The sequence below is a fragment of the Setaria viridis genome, chromosome 6 (genome assembly GCF_005286985.2).
Source record: "Setaria viridis chromosome 6, Setaria_viridis_v4.0, whole genome shotgun sequence".
In the NCBI taxonomy this organism is placed as follows: Eukaryota; Viridiplantae; Streptophyta; class Magnoliopsida; order Poales; family Poaceae; genus Setaria; species Setaria viridis.
Window position 1 is genome coordinate 3,193,893 of NC_048268.2, and position 26,840 is coordinate 3,220,732.

Consider the following 26,840-nt stretch of genomic DNA (forward strand, 5'->3'; position numbering starts at 1 on the left):
GTTGCCATCCTCGAGAGGCGCCGGTTGCCTAGCTTCCCAAGGAAGCCGGCGCAACTTCCCATGGAAGGCGAGGAACTCATTATTTAATCGCCATTTCCCCATCATTGGCATCATCACTAGTTCCACTACCATCTCGTCCCTGATGCGCACGCCTCACCCCAGCAGCTCGGCCGATGCTATGAAGCGATCCGTCTCCCCCTCAGCCCTCACCTCCTCTGGCTCCCCGTCGCGCCGCCTCTCCCCCACCAGCTCCCCCTCGCACATCGAGCGGTCCTCCAGCGCCTCTTCCTCCTCATCGCGCTATCGTCGCGCCGCCACCCGCAACTTCATGGCAACGCTACGGTGCTACATCCACGCAGTGGGGTCATCCCGCTACAGTGGCGCTTCCGCGTCGGGGTCCCGCTTCGACACCGGTGACCTCGGGTGGCCATTGCGCTCGTCGTAGGGATCGCGCTCCAACATCGCTGACCTCAACCCGCCGTTGCTCGGGGATGGTCATCCGGAGCCGCTGGGGGCTCCCTAATGCATTCCCAGCCTCCTCCGATGGTGGGGGTGGCTTCCTCCACCCCCGCGCCCTCGTCGCCGCCTCGTAAGTTGACCTTGATGGTGACCCTTCCAGCTGATGCGTTTGACTCTGACTCTAACTCCCATTCTGAGACGGACTCCTCTAACGACCGTCACCATGGCTACCGCACACCCTTCCCCCGGGGCAACGCTCTACGCGTCTTCCACTGCACTTACAACACCTTCGCATGCCCCGTCTGCACCGGCACAAGGCATCGGTGGAGGATCCTGAATGAGTTCAAGGACCACATCCTGGGGATGGCAAAGTCCATGCCCCTGAGGGGTGAGAACAAGAAGAAGTAGAGCCACCACCGCGTCGTGGCCCAGAACGAGGGGTGGATGGAGTGAGCAAGCCGTGCTAGTGGAAGATCAATAATGTTATCATTGCTATGTTGTTAATTAGTAACTTTAGATTTCATTCAAACCCTAGCCATCTTTGCTATGCTGTTATCTTTTGTTTGTAAGATCAATGGAAAGATCGACCCCATGTTTTCTAGTTCGAAGATCAATGCCTTTTTTTCCTGCTCTGTTTGCTCTGTGATAGGACATCGGCAAGAATTTGTTCATCTTCCTTGGTGCTTTTGGTTTCCATGGTCATGATGTTGTGTCATAGCCTGCCATGCCATGTCTTGTCATGTGATTATTTATTCTTATCCCACCACACCGCAATGGACTAGAAACAACAGCTATCTTGTAGAGTGTATTTAGAAACAAATGACTATCTTCCCTCATCGGTTTTTTGAGCAGCTAAAAATCAATATGTGATGAAAAGTTTAGTCCGTCCTATTTACTTTTTCGACAACGGATCATACATCTGTACCTCGCCAAGAATCACTATTTCTGATCATTGAGCCGATGATATATTGTCACTTTGCCAATCCGATTGCATGATTTCATTTTGTTGTTTCCAACTGTTTTTGGCTTTTCCTAGGGCGATTAATTAGATCGTTTATATTTGCTATGATGTTCTCCTACTCACATAGCTCGATAGGCTAAGATGGATTGAATTTTATGTTTTATTTAATGTGATTGTAGTTGCAATAGTGCATCATTTTTTTAAGGTTGAAAATCAGTATGATAGGAACATTAACAAATAATGTAATCCTATTTGGGTCTCTCAAAACCAAGGAAATCCTTATTCACCTTGCCAAAATTCAAACAATTTTTCCAACAAAGGATCGAACATTTTGGTCCGTCCTATTCACTTTTCCTCTAACAGATCATACGTCTGTACATATTTTTTCCAAAAATTGTAACGAATTCTAATTTGTACCCGAGGATTAACGTGGCAACCGTCCACGTTCCAGCGCCATGTAATGTCACATCCTCCACGTCCACGCAGCTGGTCTTCCATGGTTCTCATGTAGGCATGGTTACTTGAAAACAATTTATGCTATTCCCTCATTTAATTCCCAATGGGTTGTTCTCCTACTCGCATGCCTCTAGAAACCAAGATGGATCGAATTTTATGTTTCATTTAATGAGAATGTAGTTGGAATAGTGCATCCATTTTTGAGAGATTGAAAATCAACATGGGATGATTATTAACAAATAATGTCATCCTATTTGGTTTTCTCTCAAAAGCAAGGAAATCCTTGCTCACCTTGCCAAATTTAGACCAAGCATCTTTTTCCCAATAAAGGATCGCAAATGTTAGTTCGGCCTATTCAATTTTTCGAGAACAGATCATACGTCTACACATCACAAAGAATCAAATTCTTTCCTTTAACCGATTATTAACGTGGCAACCGTCCATGTTCCAACGACATGTAATGTCACATCGTCCATGCAGCTGGTTATTTTGGGAGGCTTGCCGGCGAAGGAGCGGTGGTTTTGTTATAAAATGCGACACGCCTCCACTTCTTCTTCAAATGACCTCAAGCGCAAGAATACCCTTGGGCATCTCCTCTCAATGCAAGAAAACCCTGCCGCATCTCCTCTCGGCTCAAGTGCAGTGCTCTCTCCCTAGTCTCTGCATCAATTTGTATGTGCATTCGACCTTGCCCCTTCTTTGATCAAACTAATTTCTATGTGCATTTCAGGATCGTGGACATGGCTACTGCACCTCCGCCGCTGTATACCACTGTCTCCTTGCTCGTGCTGCAACATCTTGGTCTCCGAGAGGGTGAGGTCAATCGGATGGTGGCGGCCTATGTTAGAGAGCAGCACTAGTACGATCCTTGGTACACCACGTCGGTCTGCAACGGCACTACACTTGGCCACCACAACTTCAGGATGGCGAACGATGACACCTCCCCCCTTGTCTTCGCCGTGCTTCCATCCGCCCAGGATGTTGATCGCCTTCACGGTCACACCTGGTAGTGGTGGACCGAGGTCGTCATCTTCCATCGCGTGAGCCGCTTCAACCTCCTCAAGACCCTCTTCTAGGAGGTCCTGGGCGACCCTAAGGAGATTAATTAGATCATTTATCTTTGCTATGATGTTAATTAGTAACTTTAGATTTCGTTGGAACCCTAGCTATCTTTGCTATGGTGTTATCCTTTGTTTGTAAGATCAATGGATTGTTTCATTTGGATGGAAGATCAATCATGACAGGTCCGTAGACCCGGGGTCCCTAATGGGACTGCCTTCCCGCAATACTTAGCCCAACAAAGGTCACAGCCACAACGTACACCTGGGTCAGCCCAGCTACGCGTGGCCAGGAAGAGGCCTCGATCCAGCCAGTGGCCATTTTCTCCGACCAGGAAGCTTAGTCGGCACCCTGACCGGAAGGAGCCAGTAGGGGGTAGGGCTGCAGCCTGACCCCGACTGAGCTCTCCTAACCAAGTCCTCCCGACCAAGTCCCCCTGACTGGGGATGCACCGTACCACCCGTACCGCTGCCCTCGACCCACTCAGTCGGGGCCGACTGGTACAACCGACCGAGAACGCCCACCCGGTGTGGGCCCAAGGAGCAGGTGGGACGGATAACGAGGAAGCGCCCGGGTCAACCGGTCGTACGCCAAATCGTACCGCGCCACGCCCTGCGCACGCCTTGCACAGTGCCGCTGTAAACCTACTCGCTATGACGGAGTGGCCTGATGAGGAGAACAGGGACCGAGGACGGAGGCCATACCGCAGCAGATGATGTGGGCCCCGACAAGACTAGGTAGCGCCCGAACACTCACTCTCTTATCCTCTCCGACCGACCTGTAAGGCTGTTCCCTTGTACTATAAAAGGGGACGGACCCCTCCCCCCACTCTAAAAGACAACACTCTAAAAGACGAACATTCTTACACACACCCATACACACTTAGCACACGTATGAGCTCCTGCCACTCTCTTCCACTGAGATGAGAACCAAGCCAGGACTCAGGCACCCCCCTCTCATCCTCCTCTCATTTGTACCCCCACTACAAACTTTGAGCACCTAGGCTCAGGAATAAAGTCGACCGACTGACCCCGTGTAACAGCCTGGGTGCTTAAATGGTGTTTTAATCTTAAGAGCAAGTCCTTTGTGCTTAAAGAAAAGCTTTGGCAACCTTTAGGCAAAGTCTGAGCTTTGGGGCTCTCTAATTAGAGGTTTCGAATGTCATTTGGAGCTGAACCCTATACCAAAGTTTTTGAGCTTCGGGACCTTAACAACTTTGCTTTAAGGAGCAAGTTCGAAATCTACCCCGAAAGCCTTCAAAATCAAGGTCAAAGTTCCCTAGTTTGGTCAACTCGGCCCCTTTAGCCCTTACGGTCAAGTCTGAAAAATCAGCCCAACCTGGCGCCTTAGAGCGAGTTTATCCTTGGAAAGTTGAACAGAGCATCAAGAAATCCCATTGTAAAAGTTGGAGAACTAAGTTTCTACAACAACCTTGCTATTTGGACCTTGGTCCAATTCATCTCCGAAGCTTCCCAAATCTGCAGCTCAACTCAGCCCAGAACCCTAAAAACCGGTCAAAACCCCCTCTTTTCTCTAAGTCATGAAACCGGTGTTCCTCTAAACTTTGGAGCTTTGAATCTTCAAATCCATCGTGTTTTTGAACTCGGTCTTATTACAAAATTTGCACCTTAGTCTGTGTACAACAACTCTTGTAAAGGGAGTCAACGTGGCACAGTTTGAAAATTGGGAGATCAAGAGGCTGGAAGATGGGCTCGGTAAAGGATCTCGCGGATCCATCGGCCAAACAGCGCCAGAGCGCGCGTGCGCCGCGCTTCAGAGCGCCACTGCCATGTGGCGTGCCCTTGCTGGTGAGCGCCGCCTCGCCTAGTCGCCGGCCACGACAAGATGGGTCGACACGTCTCGCTCCCCAGTCGCGCGCAATGATGACCCACGATCCTCTATTCTGTTCCGCCTCGTCTCGCTCGAGGCCTCTCCGGCTGCGCTAGGCGCACTGCCCGCAGCTCCGCCGTCGCCCCGGCCACTCTGCGACCGAAGACCAGCCACTGTCGCGCCGATACTGCCTCACCTCACGCGCCCATCCGTCTCACTCGGATCCCCGGCCGCGTGCCCCAACGCCTTTCGGCCCTTCCATCACACCTCAATCGCGCTGCCCGCGCGCGCGCCCCGCGACGCTGCCGTCTCCGCCAACCACCGCGCAGGTAGTGACAGCTCCTTCCCCCGCCTCACCAGTAGCGTACCCCGGCAAAGCCGCTAGTCCCGCGCATGCTCGCATCACACCGCTCGCCCTGTCACCCCGATTGCAACGCCTTCGCTTGCAGTGCCCTTCCCTCCCTCCGGTCCGCCAATGGCACCGTCGCCATCAACGGCTGCGACCACACACGCGCGCAGACCTAACAGATCCGCGTGCCCAGCAAACCCGCTTCGCCCCAGCTCCAAATTGTTGCTGCCCAACCAGGGCAAGATCATGCCCGAGCTCACCAATGGAGGCGCCGACCAATCACCACCGCGGCAGAGCACTCTTTCTCTCCCTTGATCTTATCCTCTCGCCGCTCGAGCTCATTTCGTTCCTCCGAATACTTCCGCATATCTATAAAAGGGGTACCGAAGCCTCTTACCGGAGTTCCCTTCGCTGCCACCACCTTTGCCACACCACCTGCTCTGTTCTTCTCCATCGCACTCGCCGCCGCACACTCCTCTACTTCACGCTCAAGCGCCGCCGCCTAAGCTCTCTGTGAAGCTCCCCTTTCCGCCCCACCCCGCGCCTTGCTGACCCCACCAGCCGCTTCACCATCCTTTCGCGCAGCGCTAGAGCTTGCTTGTTGTCTACAAGAAGAACCATCGCCGCCGAAGCTCCGTCGTTCCTCGTTCCGCCTCGGCTTGATTCTTCCCGACCCCGAGACCTCATCAGTAGGACCGAAGGTGAGCTGCCGACCCCCTTCCAGCTCACCTGACCCTGTCCGACTCGCCCGAGTGCTGTCCGCCTCGCCCGACTCACCCGAGTGCTATCCGCCTTGCCCAACTCGCCCGAGTGTTGTCCACCTCGCCCGAGGGCTTGGTTGTGTCTGTTTCTTTTGACCGAGGGTATTTGTGTAAAATTCTGGGGACTCCTCTATATTAAACCTGAGGATCTCGGTGCAGTTATTCCTTAAAGTCTAAGGGTCATATTGTAAGTTTTCCCTGATCCGACTCTTTTAACTCGTTTGGAATCAACCGAAGCTTGGAAAATACATCTTAAATCAAGGAAAAGTCGGAAAGTTGTGAAATCACTTTGGTTGGAATCCTCGTTCTGAGTAGAATCCAATAAAGTGGGTTTTGCACCTTTTCTATGGTTTTGCTATAGTTTTTGGGTTAAATCTTTGCATGCTATTCAAATCACCGTCTAAGTGTCTCACCCTTGCATTGCATTTCGTGTAGAGCTGAACGTCGCCGACGGCACCTACGAGCTTCACCTGGCGCCGGAAGACGAAGTCGTAGCTGAGCCGCCGCCTGCAGGAGTCAAGCCCGTGCACGCTGAGGACCAGTTCGCTACCGCCTCGCTTGAAGGCAAGCCCCGGAGCATAACCCAGTTTTTCTAAACTTGTGCATGCCTTCTGTTGTTATGTGTGTGCATTTACGTTCCAGGAGTTGGTTGAAACCGTAGATGCATGACTTAGTTCCCTTTGATCTGAACACTAGTATGATAGGCTGAGTAGCTACTTTGCTTAAATAGGACTCGGTAAAAGTCAAGTAATTTCCTGTCACTCACGAGTTATAGGAGTTGCTTGCTCTCCTTTTTGTTGCAACTATAAGGACGATGGACGGGGCAGGGCTCTGTGAACTATTTTGGTGGTCGGTGGATTGCCCCGTCTGTCTACATGAAATTGGATTAAGGTCGAAAGGTGATGGTGTTCGTGATCAAGTGTTTGAATGTACTAATCTCATACCTAATATGGGATAGGGAAACCTAGTACCTGATTGAACCAGGACGTGAGCGGTTTGATCCACTGTCTCTGGAACAGAGTTTCCCTTGGCCGCATGTGGTGACAAGTGCGGTCATAGAACGGCAGAGGTCGGATCTGTGAAGCCTTGTACCAAGGGAAGTGGGCCCGACACGGGTCTGGGGATTGATGGGGACAGACAACAGAGGAAGCAACCTTCGTGGTGCACAGATGTCGTGAGATTAGGTTCGCCATGCATGGTTAAGAAATTCGAATCGATTCATCTGCCTCTCACAGTTTGGGACTGCTTGGTCGCTATGCTACACTGAGTAAGAATGGAAGATGATGGTGATCTAAATACTGTTACTTGTTTAAATTGCTTGGAAACCATTACTTGTTTAGTATAGCTGCTAACTTTAGATTGGTAAATGAACGTAGAATTTGTGGCTAAAATATTGAAAGTAAGGATCTACTATAGTCGCTTTTGGCAAAACAAACCCCTTAGCCAAAAAGCCTTGCATGTTTAGAAGTTGGTGGATTAGAACCACCCGTCGGTTAAGTCTTGTTGAGCATAGTTGCTCAGTCTTGCTTATGGCACATCTTTCAGGTGTTGTTGAAGCCCCTGAGTTTGCTGTTTGCGGCACTTGGCCTCCCCAGCTTCCTCCTGGGTGGATGGCCGAGTGGGATCCCTCCTTGGACGGTGAGGACAGGGATCATTGATGTCATGATCGGCCTCATCGTGACGTCCGACTTCGGTGCTAGCTTCCGTTTGTTTATTTCTGCTGCTTAAGAACTCTGCAAACTTATTTGAATTTCGAACCTGGTGTTGTAATAGATTAATGTACTTGTTTAACTTGGATGATCTATTGTATTCTCTGGAACCACTCACCTTCGTGTGAGCTATGCTTTCTCGGTCCTGTGTAGTGGTTTATCGGATGAAATACGACGGACTGCCGAATTAACTTGATTAAAGCATACGATCGCGTGTCAGGCAACTTAATTGTGCTTTAGCTAAGTTAATTAGGGCGGTTCCGCCACACCCCGACTGGACGTAGGGCGCGTTGCCCGAACCAGTATACATTTTATGTCATTGTGTGCTAGGCCACATCCGATCTAACGCACGGCAAAACTACAAATATTTACTTGTTGGCCAGATTTCGCACCGACAAATCCCCTGTTTTCCTACTCTATTTTTTCTTTCATTTAATGTGACTGTAGTTGGAAAGTGCATCGGATTTTGGAGAGGTTGAAAATCAATATGGGATGATTATTAATAAATAATGTGATCATATTTGGCTCTCTCTCTCTCAAAGCTATGAAATCCTTGATCACCTTGCCCAAATTCAAACCAAGCATCTTTTTGCCAATGAAGGTTCAAAAATGTTAGTCCGACCTATTCACTTTCCTAAACCGTAAAATACGTCCTCACCTCACTAAGAAACGCAACTGTCTTTGCTACTCTGGTAAGACGTGACTGAAAAATTCCAGCCTTGTACAAATAATATTCACAGAAATTTCGGTTTCTTAAAGAAATCTTATTTTTACCCTAAAATCAACATGGCAACCGTCCATGTTCTAGCGACGGATGTTTTGGGAGACTTGCCCGGCGAAGGAGCGGTGGTTTTGTTATAAATGCAATGCCACGGCCCTCCACTTCTTCTTCAGCCGGCCTCAAGCACAGGAAAACCCTTCTGCATCTCCTCCATCAGTGCAAGAAAACCCTTCCTCATCTCCTCTCAGCGCAAGTACTGTACTCTCTCCCTAGTCTTTGTATCGATTTGTATATGCATTCGATCTTGCCCCCTTTTTGATCAAACTAATGTCTATGTGCATTTCAGGATCGTCGATATGGATTGTCCAACTCCGCCACTGGAACTCACCGTCACCCAGGCCGTGCTGCTCCACCTTGGTGTCTGGAACGGTTTTGCCGACCGGGTGGTGGCAGCTTATGTCATCGAGCAGCACCACCAGGCTCCTTGGCTCACGGCGTTGGTCTACATCGGTGCGTCGCTGGGCCATCACAACTTCAGGATGGCGCATGACACCTCCTCCAAGCTTTTCTTCATCGTGCTTCCATCCTACCAGGATGTTGACCTCCTGCACAGTCACACCTGGCAGTGGTGGAAAGAGGTCGTCATCTTACACCACGTCAGTCGCTTCAACATCATTGAGGGTGCCTGGAAGCCCCTGGGCAACCCTAGGGAGATTATGTAGATCATAATCTTTGCAATGCTATTGATCGTTTATCTCTCCATATTTTAGTACTTGCAAATTAAGTTTAGTTCTTGATTTCTCTACCAGAATTCACTGAGATTTCAATGTTATTCAGTTGCAACAGACCGTTACATTATTAGAGATTGACACGCCTCTTGCCATTTTCCGTCCCCCAACTCCCAATGCGACCCTTCGGCTTTCCCTTGGCAACTGAGAGCCATTAATATACCGGCACCCTCCTCTTGTGCTAACCAACCCATCCATTGCCTTTCCTCCACACTCTCTTCCTCCAGAAAACTACCATGGCTTATTCTCTGATTGCTTCTTCTCTTCCTTCCAACTACTCCTCCGATGAGGATGGTAGCCCTATCGAGGATGGTGGGCCACCATATGATGACTCTGACCCCTCATCCAAGCCCTCCAATGTACCTGAGTCTCCCAGGTACTCCTACAATGAGGAGACCAAGTACGAGGAGGAGGACGACGACAACGACAACGAGACCTACATTGAGGAAAACTTGGAAGAGGAAGCGGCAGGGGAGGAAGCAATGGCAGCGGCCTTCCACACAGAATGGGAGGACAAGAAGAGGAAGTGGGGGGAGGCGGCTACGGCGTGGGCAGTGGAAGTGGCATTGGTAGAGGAGAGGGCCAAGAAGCAGGCTACCAAGAATAGAAGGGAGGAGGAGAGGGCCAAGAAGAGAAGGGAGGAGGAGAGGGCCAAGAAACGGGCTGCCAAGAAGAGAAGGGGGAGGAGGAGGTGGACTTGGAGAAGGCCAAGAAGAGGAGGCAGGTGGACTTCGATGTCGATGTTGGTCCCACCAATGGTGCTCCCACCAACGCCGGTCCCGCGGCTCCCGCCATTGTCGGTCCCGTGGAAGAGTCATCGGGGAACTCCTCGGAAGGGTCGTCATAGATTATTCCGATTTGGGGTTTTATTTTGCATGTACATAGGTGTTCTTTTGGATGGAAAGATCAATGGAATGTTTCCTTTTGCATGGAAAGATCGATCCCCTGTTTTCCTACTCTGTGAATCTAGTAGGGAAATCCCCTATTTTCATGCTCTGTTTGCTCTGTGATGGGATATCAACAAGAATCTATTCATCTTCCTTGGTGCTTTGGTTTTCCCTGATCATGATACATTGATGTTGCGTCATAGCCAGCCATACCATGTCTTGTCATGTGATTTTTTTATTCTTATCCCACCGCACCACATTGTGGCAAAAAAGTCAATGTTTCACGTTGAATGTTCATGAATGGACTCTCTTCTACTGTGTACTAGCAACAGCGGCTATCTTGTCTTGTGTATTTAGAAACAAATGACTATCTTCCCTCATCAGTTTTTTGAGTGCCTAAAAATCAATATGTGACGAAAAGTTTAGTCCGTCCTATTTACTTTTCCAACAACGGATCATATGTTTGTACCTCGCCAAGAAACGTTATTTCTGATCATTGTACCAATGATGTATTGTCACTTTGCTAATCGAATTGCATGATTTCATTTTGTTGTTTCCAAGAGTTCCAAGCTTTTCCTAGGGAGATTAATTAGATCATTTATCTTTTCTATGTTGTTCTCCTACGCACATAGCTCGAGAGGCCAAGATGGATCGATTTTTATGCTTTATTTAATGTGGTTGTAGTTGGAAAAGTGCATCGGTTTTTTGAAGGTCAAAAATCAATATGAGATGAATATTAACAAATAATGTAATCCTATTTGGCTCTCTCTCAAAACCAAGGAAATCCTTGCTCACCTTGCCAAAATTCAAATTATTTTTCCAACAAAGGATCGAACATTTTGGTCTGTCCTATTCACTTTTCCTCTAATGGATCATACTTCTGTACATATTTTTTCCAAAAATTGTAACGAATTCTAATTTGTACACGAGAATTAACATGGCAACTGTCCACGTTCCAGCGCGGTGTAATGTCACATCCTCCACATCCACGCAGCCAGTCTTCCTTATTTCTCGTGTAGCTTGAAACCAATTTATGCTATTCCCTCATTTAATTCCCAAAGGGTCATTCTCCTACTCACATGCCCCTAGAAATCAAGATGGATTGAAATTTAGGTTTCATTTTATGAGAATGTAGTTGGAATAGTGCATCCATTTTTTGAGAGATTTAAAACCCATATGGGATGATTATTAACAAATAATGTGATCCTATTTGGCTATCTCTCAAAATAAAGGAAATCCTTGTTCACCTTACCAAAATTCAAACAAGCATCTCCTTATCTTTTCCCCAATAAAGGATCGCAAATGTTAGTCCGGCCTATTCAATTTTCCGAGAATGGATCATACGTCTGATTGATGCTAATATAATGCATAAGAAGAACATATAAATCTTTCTTGCATGGATTACAAAAGGATTAAGGTAACATAAAAGTTCACATAACATCTTCATGATTTATCTTGCAGTGAGAGCACTAACAGAAAAGGATTAAGGTTGCATCTTCTCCTTCCGGGATGATTTTATTGCGTCAATTTTTAGCATCCCCAACGCCCTGATGAACATCGGCACGGCGTCCGCCCCGAGAGCTTCCATGTCCACCTCCCACCACTTATGTTTCCTCGCGCTCGTCTGAGCCACCAAGATCTTCGACCATGCGGCAGCCTAACGCGCCCTTTCCACCTAAGCTAGGAAAGCGATCTCCTCCGCCTCCCACTTCATTCCGTCAACCCTACCGGCGGCCTCCCCCACCGTTTCAGAACAAGCTGGAGACGGCGAGCTATGGATCTCGAGGAGGTAGGTGCTGAGGACGGAGTCGGCGGTGGGTGCTCCGTAGGCTTTGGGCTCGCCGGTGGGGGAGAATGAGACGACGGCGATGTGGGCGCCAAACTCCTGGGATAGGTCTTTTGCCATGGAGAAGAGTGTGTCCGTGCACTCTGAGAAGATTGTCTGGCTCTGAGCCATGCTGGTGAATTTGGGCATGAGGATGAGTAGCTCGTTGGGCGGCGGAGGAGATTGGAAAGATGCGAGGAAGAGAGTAGAGGTAGTGAACAATAAGGGATTTCTTTTGTGCCTTAAATAGGGAGCAGATTATAGAGGACTATCAGCTTATCTAAGAAGATATACAACTTAAGTTCCTCTCTTCTGAATAGTAATGAACAAACCATAACTGTTCTTATTAAACCACATTCTTAAGTACACATACATGATACATCCCCGCAGATCCACACTCGTATAGTGGCATAGGCGCGCGCGCACACACAACAATGAAACCATACAAATTTTAAATACTAAACTGGTGCACTGTCACCGGGCACCGACAGGCTAAAACCACTTATCCAGACGATACAAATAAAGTCATCTATGTTACACGAAAGTGTCACAACACGCAGATGCACTGCATCGCACACAGACATGGCAACGAGGAGACAACGAACACGGTCATGGAGATGTATGTGGCATAAGCTTATTCCGGCATACCTACGGCAGCACGGAATGTAGCAAAACGAGGTTCGCCATAGAGACAGTCCTCCAATGCACAATTCCAAGCCCTCGAGTCTAGGGTAACACGACCCGAGCGACCAATGCTAGAAGCATGTTGCAGGATGTCATGAATACGCCTTGTCCGGTGGGCAAGAAAGCAATAAGGGCACATAAAGCGACCATTGCGAAGAACACGATTGTAACTGTGGTCCTGCAGCCAAGCGAACACGGATTTCTTCAGCTCCCTGTTTCATCCTCATCCGCTTCTTCCATGTCGTACAGTCACATGGATCAACGAAGCCTGGCTGTTGCGGAGGTGGCACAGCATCGAAGTTGCCTGCTCCATTCACTTGACCAGCCATCGTCCTACAAACACTTACCAACAGAACTAAAAATTATAAGCAATGACCACAAGCAATGATGGTAACCTATAAACAAGATGCAGAAGCTATGAGCTTACCTCTCACAGGATGCAGAACGAAGTAGGTCGCCTAGCACAACCACTAAACAATGCGTGTAAGATGAAGAGCCGATGAGCAAAGGTCTTGGGGGCACTCCTATTTATTGAAGCACCATGACCCATCAACAACGCAGTGCACCTTCTTCCAACTCACACCTCACGGGATTACAGTAGCCATGAAAATATGTGGGATGCTCGGAATACGCAGGCCTACCCTGATAAGGAATCCTGCCACTAGCATAGAGTGTCTATGTCAATGTTGTTGATAAAGTGAGAGAGGCCTTTAAGACTGTGGAAGTTGTCAGACTAGATTGCTCTCATGTTGGGACTAGTGACTGCAAGAAAATTGGTGTGAAGCTGAGGGTATGTTCCATTGTTCCTAGGCATCTGCTGCCATATTATACACTCAGTCTTCCCTTTTTTTTAAAGTTTCTATGCATCTAGAAATATTACTGTCTTAACCTCTAGTTTGCGAGCCATAGAAAATTTGATGATTGTTTCATTTATTCTTTTTTTTCATTTCATAGGATTTGGTTCCCTGTGTTCCCATATTAATTAAAGATGAACAAATTATACTCTGGAGTGGGAAAGTTAATCAGGAGCATTCAGTTTCAGCTCAGTGCACTTCCAGGCCACAATGATGCTAGCATCTGCCTATACCCAGAGAAGTTGCTAACACAAGCTGTTTTGATGACTTTCCCCTGGATATGATCTCTGAAAATTACATGGTAACTGTTTTCAGATGGTGGGTTACACGGAACTGCAGCTAATGATCAGATTGGTCGTCTACATCTTCTTCGTGCTGGTTTGCTGCCAAGGATGCAATGCCACGGAAAAGAGAATGATACCTGCTCCAGTTTGAGTGCACAGCAATCTAATGCTTACTGTTTCAATATGCTGCATCATCTTCAGAAAGTGATGCGTTACGATCACTTGTAGTTCCTGCAGTGGGATCCGTATAGTCAGTCTTCCATCCTCTGGCCTCAACTGTTTCATTCTGTAGCTTTGACTGTCTGGATGGAAATCCTACTCTAGATTAAGAGGTGTGACAAATTGGGACCATGCCCTTTTGAACAGATAGTGTGTAGCCTGACTCTTAACTAGGCGTTATTCGGATAGGTAGGGATTAGATTGAATCCATTTGAATTGGGGACAAGTTTGTTTGAGCTTTGATGAGGTACAGACATTACGGTGTACTGAACGAGAATTATGTTATGTTAGAAAGAGAATCTGCATTGTTTGTATGGCTCTACCATGCTTGTAACTTTAAGCCAGTAATTGATGCCATTGGTTCAGCAAAGACTGAAAATGTGGATCATCTCGGGCCACTCATCATTTGAAAGTGGCTTGGCTGGCTCTGAACTTTCTGAAGAAAAGACAAAAGAACTCTGAAATTCCTCGACCATCCCGCTATGATAACGCAAAAGATTCGCACCACAAAATAGAAAACCTCTGAATTTTCAACCACAGGAAAACTGTTGGCAAGGGAAATTCTAGAGCACAATAGGAAAAGCATTTTGATATCGAATTTCAAATATCACCAAACTTTCTCTTTCCCAAACTAGCTACAGTATTACAACATAATCTTTACACAGAACAGGAGAAAATAGCAGGAAAGAATATATACTGTTGGGATTAACCAAAAAAACTAAAAACTTTCTTTGATTGTGTTTCTCTCCAGCCAAGCACCATTGTTCCTCCAAATGAGAACTGTCATGAGTCTTTAATCCCATGAATTAAAACAATAAAAAGTTCCTTTTGATATCAACATTCTTGTGTAGTGCTGTCTCAATTACTGTGCGGTAGCTGTATACTTCTATGTGCGTCAGTGCATACCGTCAGTCAGAGCTGATGCTCGACGCCGTCTGCAACAAGCCATCGTCACCGGCGGCGGCTGTGGCGGCCACATCGTCTCCGGCAACCTCCATCCACGAGGCGTCGGTTTCGTCCCACGACCGCGGCCGGACGCTGGTGCGGAGGAAGACGACCATCTCGAGCGCCTCGAACACCCTGTACCTGTCCAGCACCCCGTTCCACATGCCGCTGACGATGCAGTAGTTGGTGTTGTACGGCTGGCGGTGGTGCGCGGCGTGCTGCGCCCGCGACACGAGCACGCCGGCGGCCTGCAGCGCCTCGACGCCGGGCGGCAGCCGGCGGCGCTTCTCGTGCGCCCACGCGTGGAACTGCTGGCTGAGCACGACGCAGGCCGCGAACGCGCCGGCGAAGGCGTGCGCCGCCGCGGGCGCGGACGCGGCGGAGAGCGCGGCGTCGGCGGGGACCAGCGCGAGCGCGGCGGCGCGCGCGAGGGCGTGCAGGTTGTTGCAGGGCTCCCGGCGGGTGATGGTGGACGGGTAGCGGTGGTGGCCCTGGAACGCGGCGATCTGCGCGCCGAGGATGGGTGTACCCGCGCCGCCGTAGTTGTCGATGAGCCAGTGGTACACCCCCGTGGCGAGGTCGGCGAGGGAGTAGCCGGCGAAGGCCGCCATCGCCGCGGCGAGCAGGTCGGGGCCGGCGGAGCCGGAGACCCCGACGAGGCGCGCTGTCGTGAGGAAGGAGGCGAGGATGGCTGCCGAGCCGGCCAGCGTCCACGCGCGCTGCGGCCACGTCGACCGCAGCTCGTCCGGAATAACGTCGTTGGACGCAGCAGTCGACGACATTGTCGGCGTCGTCCGAGTTGCCGACTCAGCCTGGCTCAGCGGTGCCGACGCAGAACTCGACATTAACGAGTTTTGAGCTCGATGCTTGAGAACGTGCAGCGCAGTATGTCGTCTATGCATTTTATAAGAGTTCCGAAATTAAATTAGCGTGCGAAGCGCCACTACGGGAAACCTCTAAGTCGCCGAGTGTAATTTCTTCGCCGAGTGTATTATTGCGGGCACTCGGCGAAGGACCGGTTTGCCGAGTGCATTCTTATAAACACTCGGCAAAAATAAAACACTCGGCAAAACCACGATTTGCCGAGTGCCACCAAAAAAACACTCGGCAAACTCCCACGGGGCACTCGGCAAACAAAATCCACTCGGCAAATACTTGAGCACGTGACTTCCACGTGCCGCGCTGGGCCGTCGCCGTGACGGACGTTAGGGTTTGCCGAGTGTCTCGATGGGGCACTCGGCAAAGCTGAGAGTTTGCCGAGTGTCTCGATGGGGCACTCGGCAAACCTGAGGGGTTGCCGAGTGTTTTTTGGCACACTCGGCAAAAAAAAAATTCCCTCCTCCCCCCTCCAAACTTTTTATACTCCACATATATGAGATTTGGCACTGCATGGTACAAGGATTGTGAACTAAATTGTGACTTGAACTTGGATTTATGGATTGTGAACTAAACTTGGTTGTGAACTAAATTGTGACTTGAACTTGGATTTATGGATTGTTTTGTGCTTATGTTGAATTATGCCTGTGGTGTTTATGAATAATGTTTCTAATGGTGGTTGTGAATTATGCATGTGATTGTTTATTACAAATGCCTGTGATGATGTGTATTGTGAATTGAGAGGGGTCCGTTATACGTGGGAAAACGGGGAAAAGGGGGGGTGCTGGTCACTTTGCCGAGTGTAACACTCGGCAAAGAGGGTCCTTTGCCGAGTGTTTTAGCTTTAACACTCGGCAAAGGTGCATTTCCCAGGTGTACGAGAGGTTGTTTGCCGAGTACCAGGGACTAGGCACTCGGCAAAGACCCCTTGTTTGCCGAGTGCCAGGGATAAGGTACTCGGCAAAGGCCCTAATTCCCAACTGCACGGCAGGTTGTTTGCCGAGTGCCTCCCCCGGGACACTCGGCAAAGACCCCATGTTTGCCGAGTGCCAGGGGTAAAGACACTCGGCAAACAAGCCGGCTTTGCCGAGTGCCCACTCCCTGACACTCGGCAAACACCCCCTGTTTGCCGAGTGTTGGCGCTCGGCAAAGATGCTATGTTTGCCGAGTGTCTACCGTCTGGCACTCGGCAAACCTGCCGTTACCCCCGACGTCGTCACCGCGTATTTCGCCGAGTACATATTTTCGCCGAGTGTTTTTTGGCGGTCGGCAAAATGTTTGCCGAGTGCTCGAGATTTGACACTCGGCAAACTAGGCTTTGCCGACAGGAAATTTACCGTGTGCTCTTTGCCGAGCCTTTGCCGAGTGTTTTCGTGTCTTTGCCGAGTGCCTGTGGCACTCGGCAAAGTTTCTGGTTCCCGTAGTGCGCCCATGCGGCGATTTCTTGCGGGATCAGGATTAGTGATCTGACAGGGACCCATGCGAGGACTTCTTGCGGGATCAGGATTAGTGATCTGACAGGGAAGTAACGCAGGCTGGCAGAGGGAAGAAGAAGAGTACAAGAGCACGCGAGGTGCCGAGGTCGTCGCGATGGACGGCTCGCGTGGCCCTGCCTCGACCATCCGTGTATCAGTAGGAACAGAAGTAGTTTGCTTCGTCGGATGTTACTCGAGGTCTCGAGCACCCGGCACAAAGTGCTCTCGTCAGAAGTTAGTGACTCTAGCAGCGCTGAAAAGAATTGAGTGAGACTTAATTGGTTCAAATTTGAATTACATCGTCTCAAAAATTCTTAGAGCCATGCATTCTTTCTTTCCCCGACAAGCCCTAGCTAGGGCAGAGGCCAGAGGCTATGCCCTCTACTCTTCCCTCAAGCAGTCAAATCATTGCTTGCATTGCTTCTAAACTCAAGGGTACACAGGAGAGCACATATATCCCTATCTCTATGGGTTGACTAAGATAGAAATATGAGCACACGTAAGGTCTACTTGTATGCTGTTGAAATTCGTGATGAGTTGATACTTGCGTGCAAGAAAACTGGAAAAAAGATGACCATCCATTAGAATATAGACATACTCCCTCCGTCTTAAATTATTACTTATTTTAACTTTTCTAAATACATAATCTTTGACATGCACCTAAATATATATTATGTCTAGATAGATAGCAAAAGTTATGTAACTAAAAAAGTCAAAACGAATAGTAATTTGGGACAAAGGGAGTATTAAAGTTGAGAACCAAGCTAGCACATAGATATTTTTCTTGAGAAACTTATAGTAAATGGATACGAGAATTGCATTAGCAACAGATGCGTGTAAATGATAGACTTTCTGTGTCGCGTACTCGCATCCTTGTGTAGTTGTGTGATGCGTGGACATCCTGTCCTCTTCGTATAAATGCCGGAAAACAACAGTTGATGGGAGAGTAGACGGCACGAAAATATTGAGCCAGCTAGTCATCATGTTTAGAATTTTGGAATCTTGCACGATTTGCCGTAAAACTTCAATGCAGGAAAAAAATCAGGACCTCTGTAAATTGTTGCATTTATTTCAAATAAGAGTACAGTCCATTTTTTACACTCTATTTGTGGGGACCTCCCTCCGGGAGTCCTACTGATCACATGTATTAGTCCCTAGATGAGTAGGCTAATACAGTTATCATCACAGTTCAGTATTTTAAGCAATAAAAGGCGTATATTTTAATAAAAGAAAGGTTTTCACCTTAGCGCAGCGAAGTGGTGGCCATCAACTAACAAGATGGTCTAAACACCTGGAGATCTACATCTGCATGATGAAGGCAAGACTGAGTACACTTATGGTTGGTACTCAGCAAATCCCAACAATTATTAAGTAATTATATGCATTTTGAGAGGTGGACAAGGTGTATGATTGAGGGGCAAAACCTATGCCTAAAGCATCTCACATATGCAAAGTGGATTAAGAAAGGTGAGTTTTGCAAAGACTCTCTAAAAGTTATTATTATATTATTAAATGGAAGTTGTGGTTTTGCAGGGGAAAACTACCTTCCCTACCAGTCTGCAGGTTTTAACTCTGGAATTCAGTCCACGACCTTCATCCGTCATTTCCAAAACACTAATTCTCACCCAAAGAGTTTCAGAGGTAATCATGGGAGCTTTAACTTAGTGAGCTCATAACCATGAGCTGCTCTTCGAATAGATTATACTCTGCGCAAAAGTGTACACTTTCCCCATACGTCCAATCAGCCCATGCCTTCGTGAAAAGGCGGTACTAACCTACGAGATCCATACCCGCCCGTGTCCATCTCTGGACAACATTCCCTAGGTCCATCCACAGATAACACTAGGGTCTAAAAAGGGGCCACTATCATCCACTTCGCGGATCTCATCCCGGGAACATGCACATAAAATAAATCAAACAAGACCTCTGGCCCTCTAACCCTCTCTCAGTCAACCCATGCTGACCGAACCTGGGACTATGCGAAGGTCCTGCTCCAGCATATCCATTGCCCACCTTGGCCCCTTGGGATGGATGAATAGGTTCAGCTAGCGGGGTTTGAACCAAGGCCTCACATAAACGGCACTCCCAAAGGTTGTGCCATTTTGGCACATATGGCTATACGGTTCACAAGAAAGACTCGCCCAATAAACCGGTCCTTATGCGACCGGATTAAGCTCTGGGACGGAGTACCCTCCACTGAGGCCGTCCCCTTACTCCCAAGTCCATAACACACCCTAGCGGTTGCTATTATTATCATTTTATCTTTTAACTCATGCTTTTCATAAGATAAAACCCTTCCTAAGCTTTTGTTTCATAAAAAGAATGATATTTTGTTAGATCCTCTTCATAGAGGATCCAACAGGTGTTTTATCCCCCCTTTATGGGGCGTGACTCGACTAGCGTAGGGTTTCTAATATGGGGTGGCTTAGAGAATATGTAGTTTGTCTAGGGTGAATATGGCATGTGGCATTTCAATAGCAAAAAGGACTATTATGTCCTTTTTGGGGTTTAGCTAGCAAGCACACATTCCAAAGAAATAATTTAAAAACAATGCAGTCCATATTAGGTTGGTTATATTATTCTAAACGTTTCCTAAGGTGACCAGATCGTTTGCTTCAAGTCTTCTAGTTCCTTAGCTTTGGAGCAGAGTCTGGTCATCTATCGGCTGGCATAAGCATGCAATAGTACAATCAGTTTAACAATCAATCAATCAAATACTTAAGGAATTGGAGAAGGGAGGATGGTGGGCATTTTGGGAATTGCCTGGCATTTTAAAGGTGAATTCCCGAGTGCCTACCAGCTCGGCATTTTGACTTCTTTTGATCCGTGATACAATACATATTTGAATTTTTAAATTTCTAGTGCTAAAAAACTACCCTTGTACCTAACTTTTTTACGGGTCATGTGGGTAGAAGGGGGAAATAACGGGTCGGGGACTTGAAAGTCGACATTTGAACTTGCAATTTTATAAATCTAAAGGTAAGGAATGAACATAGGAACATTTACATGCTAAACTGTAGGATGATTTGGAACCTGCAGGATCACCGGAATATAATACAAATTTGTAGCTAGGAAAGCAAACCTAAAGCTACATGAAAAGTTGTAACAAGATTGTAGGAGTAGGAGAGTGAATCCTCTTAGAATGTGAATACTTGTTGTCAAATATTACACCTGAGTAGTGACAAAAATAAGATCATAATCAGAATACTTAGTTAGCAAAATATGTAAAAACATATTTATTTATACAATTCTTAATACTGAAAAGCAATTAGATTCATTGTAGTACTTTGTAATAGATTCAATAAATGTTGAACTACGTTCACTTGAACAGCTCTGCATATTCTCATGCTGAATATTAGCATCTTCCTTAGCCTGACCACAACCTACTCTTCTCCTATAACATTCCTTCTCAACTGACATAATTTTGGATGTCGCCAGTATGTTGTCATCTACTTTTGAGTTAGGGCAGAATGAACATGTACTTTCATTAACTGAAATAGAGATTGGTGGAGTGATTATCCATCCCCTATTCCCTTGCATCTACCACTACAAGAAATGTGTTGATCTATGATGAAAATTTTATGACGCATTTGTTCTCGTCATAGATCTATGACATTTCTATCTGAAAACGTCACAAAGTTTCACATCCGAACAAATTTAGTGACAAAATTACGGAACATCATAAAAGTTTCCATTGTAGCCAAAAAGAAATCGTCACTAGCTGTTACATGGTGGTTTTGTGACGATATAAGCTCTGCAAAAACAGCATAAACCAACCAAGGTCCCACATGTAAGTTAAGCTGATAAATAGGGTGGTAAATAAAAAGGAAGATGTGCTCCCCTGTGGGTCGAACCTATTACCGATCGAATAGGAAGTCTTTACCGCGATCGGGTCCCACATGTAAGTTTCATGTGAGTATTTACCGATTGAATGGTCGGCACGACGCTTCGCTAGCATCGCAAAGATGACTTCCCTGCACAGATCTGCAACAGCCCACGGCGGGAATGGCGCATCCTAGTGGCGATAGGAGGGTGATTGCGCCACCTCCCGGCTATGAGAGGATGAGGAGCCACAATGAGGTCAGTCCCCTGGTTTGAGCTGTAACGAATTCTAATTTGTACCCGAGAATTAACGTGGCAACTGTCCACGTTCCAGTGCCGTGTAATAACACATCTTCCACATCCACGCAGCCGGTCTTCCTTGGTTCTCGTGTAGGCATGGTTACTTGAAACCAATTTATGTTATTCCCTCATTTAATTCCCAATGGGTCATTCTCCTACTCACATGCCCCTAGAAACCAAGATGGATCGAATTTTAGGTTTCATTTTATGAGAATGTAGTTGGAATAGTGCATCCAGTTTTTTAGAGATTTAAAACCAATATGGGATTATTATTAACAAATAATGTGATCCTATTTGGCTATCTCTCAAAATAAAGGAAATCCTTGCTCACCTTACCAAAATTCAGACAAGCATCTTTCTATCTTTTTCCCAATAAAAGATCACAAATGTTAGTCCGGCCTATTCAATTTTTTGAGAACGGATCATATGTATGATTGATGCTAATATAATGCATAAGAAGAACATATAAATCTTTCTTGCATGGATTACAAAAGGATTAAGGTAACATAAAAGTTCACATAACATCTTCATGATTTATCTTGCAGTGAGAGCACTAACAAAAAGGGATTAAGGTTGCATCTTCTCCTTCCGGGATGATTTTATTGCGTCAAGGTGGCGTTGGACGTCGGTCCTTAGAATCCCCAACACCCTAACGAAACACCAGCACGGCGTCCGCCCCGAGAGCTTCCATGTCCACCTCCCACCAGTTCTGTTTCCTCGCGCTTGTCTAAGCCACCAAGATCTTCAACCATGCGGCAGCCTAACGCGCCCTTTCCGCCTCAGCCAGGAAAGGGGTCTCCTCTGCCTCCCACTTCATTCCGTCAACCCTAGCGGCGGCCTCCCCCGCCATTTCAGAACAAGCTGGAGACGGCGAGCTATGGATCTCGGGAAGTTAGGTGCTGAGGACGGAGTCGGCGGTGGGTGCTTCGTAGGCTTTGGGCTTGCTGGTAGGGGAGAATGCGACAACGGCGATGTGGGTGCCAAACTCCTGGGATAGGTCTTTTGCCATAGAGAAGAGTGTGTTCGTGCACTCTAAGAAGCTTGTCTGGCTTTGAGCCATGCTGGTGGATTTGGGCATAAGGACGAGTAGCTCGTCAGGCGGCGGAGGAGATTGGAAAGATGCGAGGAAGAGAGCAGAGGCAGTGAACAACAGGGGATTTCTTTTGTGCCTTAAATAGGGAGCATATTATAGAGGACTATCAGCTTATATAAAGAAGTTACACAACGTAAGTTCCTCTGTTCTGAAATAGTAATGAACAAACCATGACCGTTCTTATTAGACCACATTCTTAAGTACACATACATGATACATCCCTGCAGATCCACACTCGTACAGTGGCACAGGTGCGCACACACACACAACAATAAAACCATACAAATTTTAAATACTAAACTGAAGCACTGTCACCAGGCACTGACAGGCTAAAACCACTGATCCAGATGATACAAATAAAGTCATCTCTGTTACACGAAAGTGTCACAACACGCAGATGCAATGCATCGGACACAGGAGATGTATGTGGCATAAGCTTATTCCGGCATACCTGCGGTGGCATGGAATGCAGCAAAACGAGGTTCGCCATAGAGATAGTCCTCCAATGCACGATGCCTAGCCCTCGAGTCCAGGGTAACACGACCCGAGCGACCAATGCTAGAAGTATGTTGCAGGATGTCATGAATACGCCTTGTCCGGTGGGCAAGAAAGCAATAAGGGCACATAAAGCGACCACTGCGAAGAACACGATTGTAACCGTGGTCCTGCAGCCAAGCGAACACGGATTTCTTCAGCTCCCTATTTCATCCTCATCCGCTTCTTCCATGTCGTACAGTCATATGGATCAACGAAGCCTGGCTGTTGTGGAGGTGGCACAGCATCGAAGTTGCCTGCTCCGTTCACTTGACCAGCCATCGTCCTACAAACACTTACCAACAGAACTAAAAATTATAAGCAATGACCACAAGCAATGATGGTAACCTATAAACAAGATGCAGAAGCTATGAGCTTACCTCTCACAGGATGCAGAACGAAGTAGGTCGCCTAGCACAACCACTAAACAATGCGTGTAAGATGAAGAGCCGATGAGCAAAGGTCTTGGGGGCACTCCTATTTATTGAAGCACCATGACCCATCAACAACGCAGTGCACCTTCTTCCAACTCACACCTAACGGGATTACAGTAGCCATGAAAATATGTGGGATGCTCAAAAAACGCAGGTCTACACTGATCAGGAATCCTGCCACGAGTATAGAGTGGAATATGCAGGCTTTCGTTCACGGGTACGCATACGAAAATTCGATAGGTACACAAGCGCGCTTTGGTCAGGATAAAAGGAAGTAAAATCGTGACATCCACATGAGTTAAAAAAATAGACGCGTAGACATTATAGTTGGAGAAAAACAGTTGTTACCCTTTGTGGTCAACGACTGGAAACGCAACCAGGTTCACTGAAATGTGGGCCTCTTCCAGATATTCGTCTCCCGCCTATGTTGTATGCAAGATGAAATGCACCCAGCTTCGCTGACAAATGGGTCCGATAAGAGCGCACAATCTTGTCAGGGATCCCGCAGCAAGTACAGCTTACCAAATTTTCATTTCACACCTAGGAACTTGAAAGTGGGATCTTCAAATTTGGTATTCCCTCACCTCCCCCAAATAATAAAAACATGGCTATCGCAGTACCCCTTCAAACTCCTACCTTGTATTTCCAAAATCAGCACTCTCCTCTCTGATGGCTCTAAAGTCCAACTAGACCTGCTGTGGCGGCTGACCTCAGCGGCCACAGGGTACCTCAGCGGCGGTGGCAAGCTCCACGAGCGGCGGGCATCAAGGTGCGGCATGGTCGGCAGCACTCTTGGAGAAACATTCCAGCGTCCTTGCAGCGGCTGCACCCATGCTTGCGCAGCTGAGCAGTTGAGCGAGAATGTCACGCAAGCACCGGCTACCCCGTCCAACCATGCGCCACTGCATCTTCGAGCTCCACAAGTGAGAATCTCATTTCTTTTCTCTATAGTCCCCTCCAATATTTTGGATCTACATCTACTTCACCAGAGAGCACTTTGCTCAAGTTTATTTCTATTTGGAGCGGAGCTTAGTTACGCCTAGATGTGGTCACGACCCCATGCTGCTGGAGTATTTCTTTAGCGAAAAGTAAATTTCTCCGTGTATTGTGTTAGATTTGAGATTCTTCTCTTACCTGGTCGTTCTAGATCTATCTGCAAGGCTGACATCTGCATTTCTATGGTCATGGTACATTATGTTCCTTATATATAAGACAACTGACCAAATACTTATTGTGTAGGGCCTAGTATCATGTTCCTACATTTCTGAAATTCAATCACATATCGCGGTATGTAACTAAACAAGTGATTATCCTGCTCCTGTATTCGTTACTTTATTCAGTTGCTTTGTTTAAGATTGATGTCTAAGTTCTGCTCCTTGTAGGCTGAAATATTGAAAATAATCCTTGGGGTTACAGTACCAAATTCTGATCCTTATGATTTGCAGTCAAGTCCCTTCCTTGAGGCCGTGCAGCCAGCCTCAGCTACAAGCTCAAGATCCGATGTTTCTTTAGGAGGGCTATAAGAAGCTGCAGAACTAAGACAACAAGTTGTTGAACAGGAGCAAATGTTGAGCGACTTGAAGATAAAGTCACAAGCTTCAGATGCAGCAATGAAAATGCAATCTAAGAAGATTGAGAGTTTGAAGAAAGCAGTAAGAGAGACTAAGTACCTCCTTCATCAACTGCTAGACTTCAAAGGGTAAGGTCAATGTATTTCTTAGGCATCTACTCATGTCCTCCCAGCTGCTTGTGCTGGTATGTGAGTATTGTGGTTTTGTGCTCAATGTGTTTCCAGGTCAGCTTTGTTCTTGTCAAAGAGATATCATGTGCAGTGGTTTGTGATCTCTTATGGACAATATGCTTGTGCTTGTTCTTTGGTCATGAATAATAATGTGTGAAGTGTGATGAGAAATATTTATTTGTATGTGTGGTATGTAAAGATTAATTATGCTATCAATCCGAATTGATTTGTATGTAATATTAAATTAGATTATATTTTAATTAAGAGCTACCTAGGCTACACCCGAAAATAACTAGGCCTAAAATTTCGTGGGCTCGTCCCATTATTTCGTAGGCCTAAACAAAGTTATGACATCAGCAATTGTTCGGCTAAATTCATTAAGAATTGGGCCTAAACAAAGTTATGATGCCAGCATATGTTGTGCTTGATTCAACAAGAATTGGACCTAAATCAAGTTAGGACGTCAACAATTATTGGGCTCGGTCCAAAAAGAATCGGGCATAAATCAATATATGACGATAGCAATTATTGGGCTCAGCATAACAAGTTGGGCCTAAATCAATCTATGACGACAGTAATTATTGGGCTCGGTCCAACAAGAACTGGGCCTAATTCAATCTATGACGAAACAGTTCGTTACAACCGTCATACCACATCAGATTGTGGTCCGACGTGGCATGCCAGTTTATGACGACATGTGAGATAAATTTTCATTCGTCATTATTTTAGTGATGCACCGAAATAAGAAACGTCACTGGTCGCGGTTTATGACGCTCGACAAATGACGAAAGATTCGCGTCACTTTAGTGTTATAAATCAAGATTTATGAAAAAAAATATGTTTATAATACTTTTTGATTCACTGGTCAGAACATTTCTCGTAGTGCATCCGTATACTCTCATGCTGACCACTTGTTTCTCTGGGTTGTGCCAGTGATCTTTCAGGCATGTTCGTTCTGCTGCCATATAATCCCCCCTTATGCAGCCATGTTTCCTATATTACCATCTGCTAAGTTTGAAATGCTATGGATAGCACGTGCATCCATATTGCTGGTATACCCTGCGTAGGAAATCATTCTCTTCCAAAGCATATCTCATTGGATTAGTACCATCGTCACTTAAGAACTTGCCCATCCAATATTCAATTGGATGCCTTGGCGTATTAGTAGTAGATGCTGATTGCGATTGTTCATTCTGCTGCTTCATGTTTGGATAAGCAAGCTTAAGCCATTGTTTCAGAAAGCCATACTGGAACTATCGAAATGCATGATGCAGGAAAAAGGAATATAGAAATTGGTGCAAAGGGAAGCCCATTTACTAGCAAAGCACCTTCCAAAACTCTAGCCTCTGGAGACTAATCATTCATGAGAGAGTACAGAGAGAAAGCAGTTACCTCAGTGTTTTGTCACGTGTACGGGGAATGTTCAACAGATGGCAAATCCGTATTTTGTAACCATCCTCAGTATCTATAGCGTTGTAGCCATGGCGCCGGCGAAGTTCGTGTTGCTCCGCTGCTGGAGCCCGGCGGGGGGCTCGGACGCCATCTCTATGAGTGGGGGAGCTAGAGAGCGGCGGCGCCGCCGCCGCGGGGAGAGGGGAGGACGAGCGGCGTAGCGGCGGCGGTGACGGAGCCTGCGGCTCAGGAAAACGGAGAAGGGAAGAAGACGATAGCGGCTCACGGAGTACCTACCAAATCTAACGGATAATATACACCGCACGAATCTTATACATCGGAAGCCACGTAACGAAAAAAATTCCAGAAGCCATATAGGTTC

General features: G+C 47.0%; 2 protein-coding genes and 2 long non-coding RNA genes across 4 annotated transcripts; 1 reads left to right on the forward strand and 3 right to left on the reverse strand.

Annotated features, from left to right (window-relative positions):
- Positions 1 to 13,108: 13,108 nt before the first annotated feature.
- LOC117860184 (uncharacterized) lies at positions 13,109 to 14,168 on the forward strand. The gene is made up of 2 exons (XR_004641394.2): positions 13,109 to 13,279; positions 13,444 to 14,168. It is a non-coding gene; the product is annotated as an uncharacterized lncRNA (long non-coding RNA).
- A 252-nt stretch (positions 14,169 to 14,420) lies between these two features.
- Positions 14,421 to 15,763, reverse strand: LOC117860181 (fatty acid desaturase 4-like 1, chloroplastic). Its single transcript, XM_034743437.2, has one exon. The coding sequence runs from the start codon at positions 15,691 to 15,693 to the stop codon at positions 14,755 to 14,757; it is 939 nt and encodes a 312-aa protein (XP_034599328.1). The 5' UTR covers positions 15,694 to 15,763; the 3' UTR covers positions 14,421 to 14,754.
- Positions 15,764 to 20,307: 4,544 nt separating this feature from the next.
- On the reverse strand, positions 20,308 to 26,832 carry LOC117860775 (uncharacterized). The gene is made up of 7 exons (XM_072294558.1): positions 26,812 to 26,832; positions 26,459 to 26,751; positions 26,395 to 26,419; positions 26,090 to 26,319; positions 21,265 to 21,367; positions 20,401 to 20,682; positions 20,308 to 20,313 (listed from the first exon to the last, which is right to left on the reverse strand). The coding sequence occupies exons 1-7, from the start codon at positions 26,830 to 26,832 to the stop codon at positions 20,308 to 20,310; spliced, it is 960 nt and encodes a 319-aa protein (XP_072150659.1).
- Positions 22,512 to 26,086, reverse strand: LOC117860573 (uncharacterized). The gene is made up of 2 exons (XR_004641517.2): positions 23,272 to 26,086; positions 22,512 to 23,186 (listed from the first exon to the last, which is right to left on the reverse strand). It is a non-coding gene; the product is annotated as an uncharacterized lncRNA (long non-coding RNA).
- Positions 26,833 to 26,840: the final 8 nt, after the last annotated feature.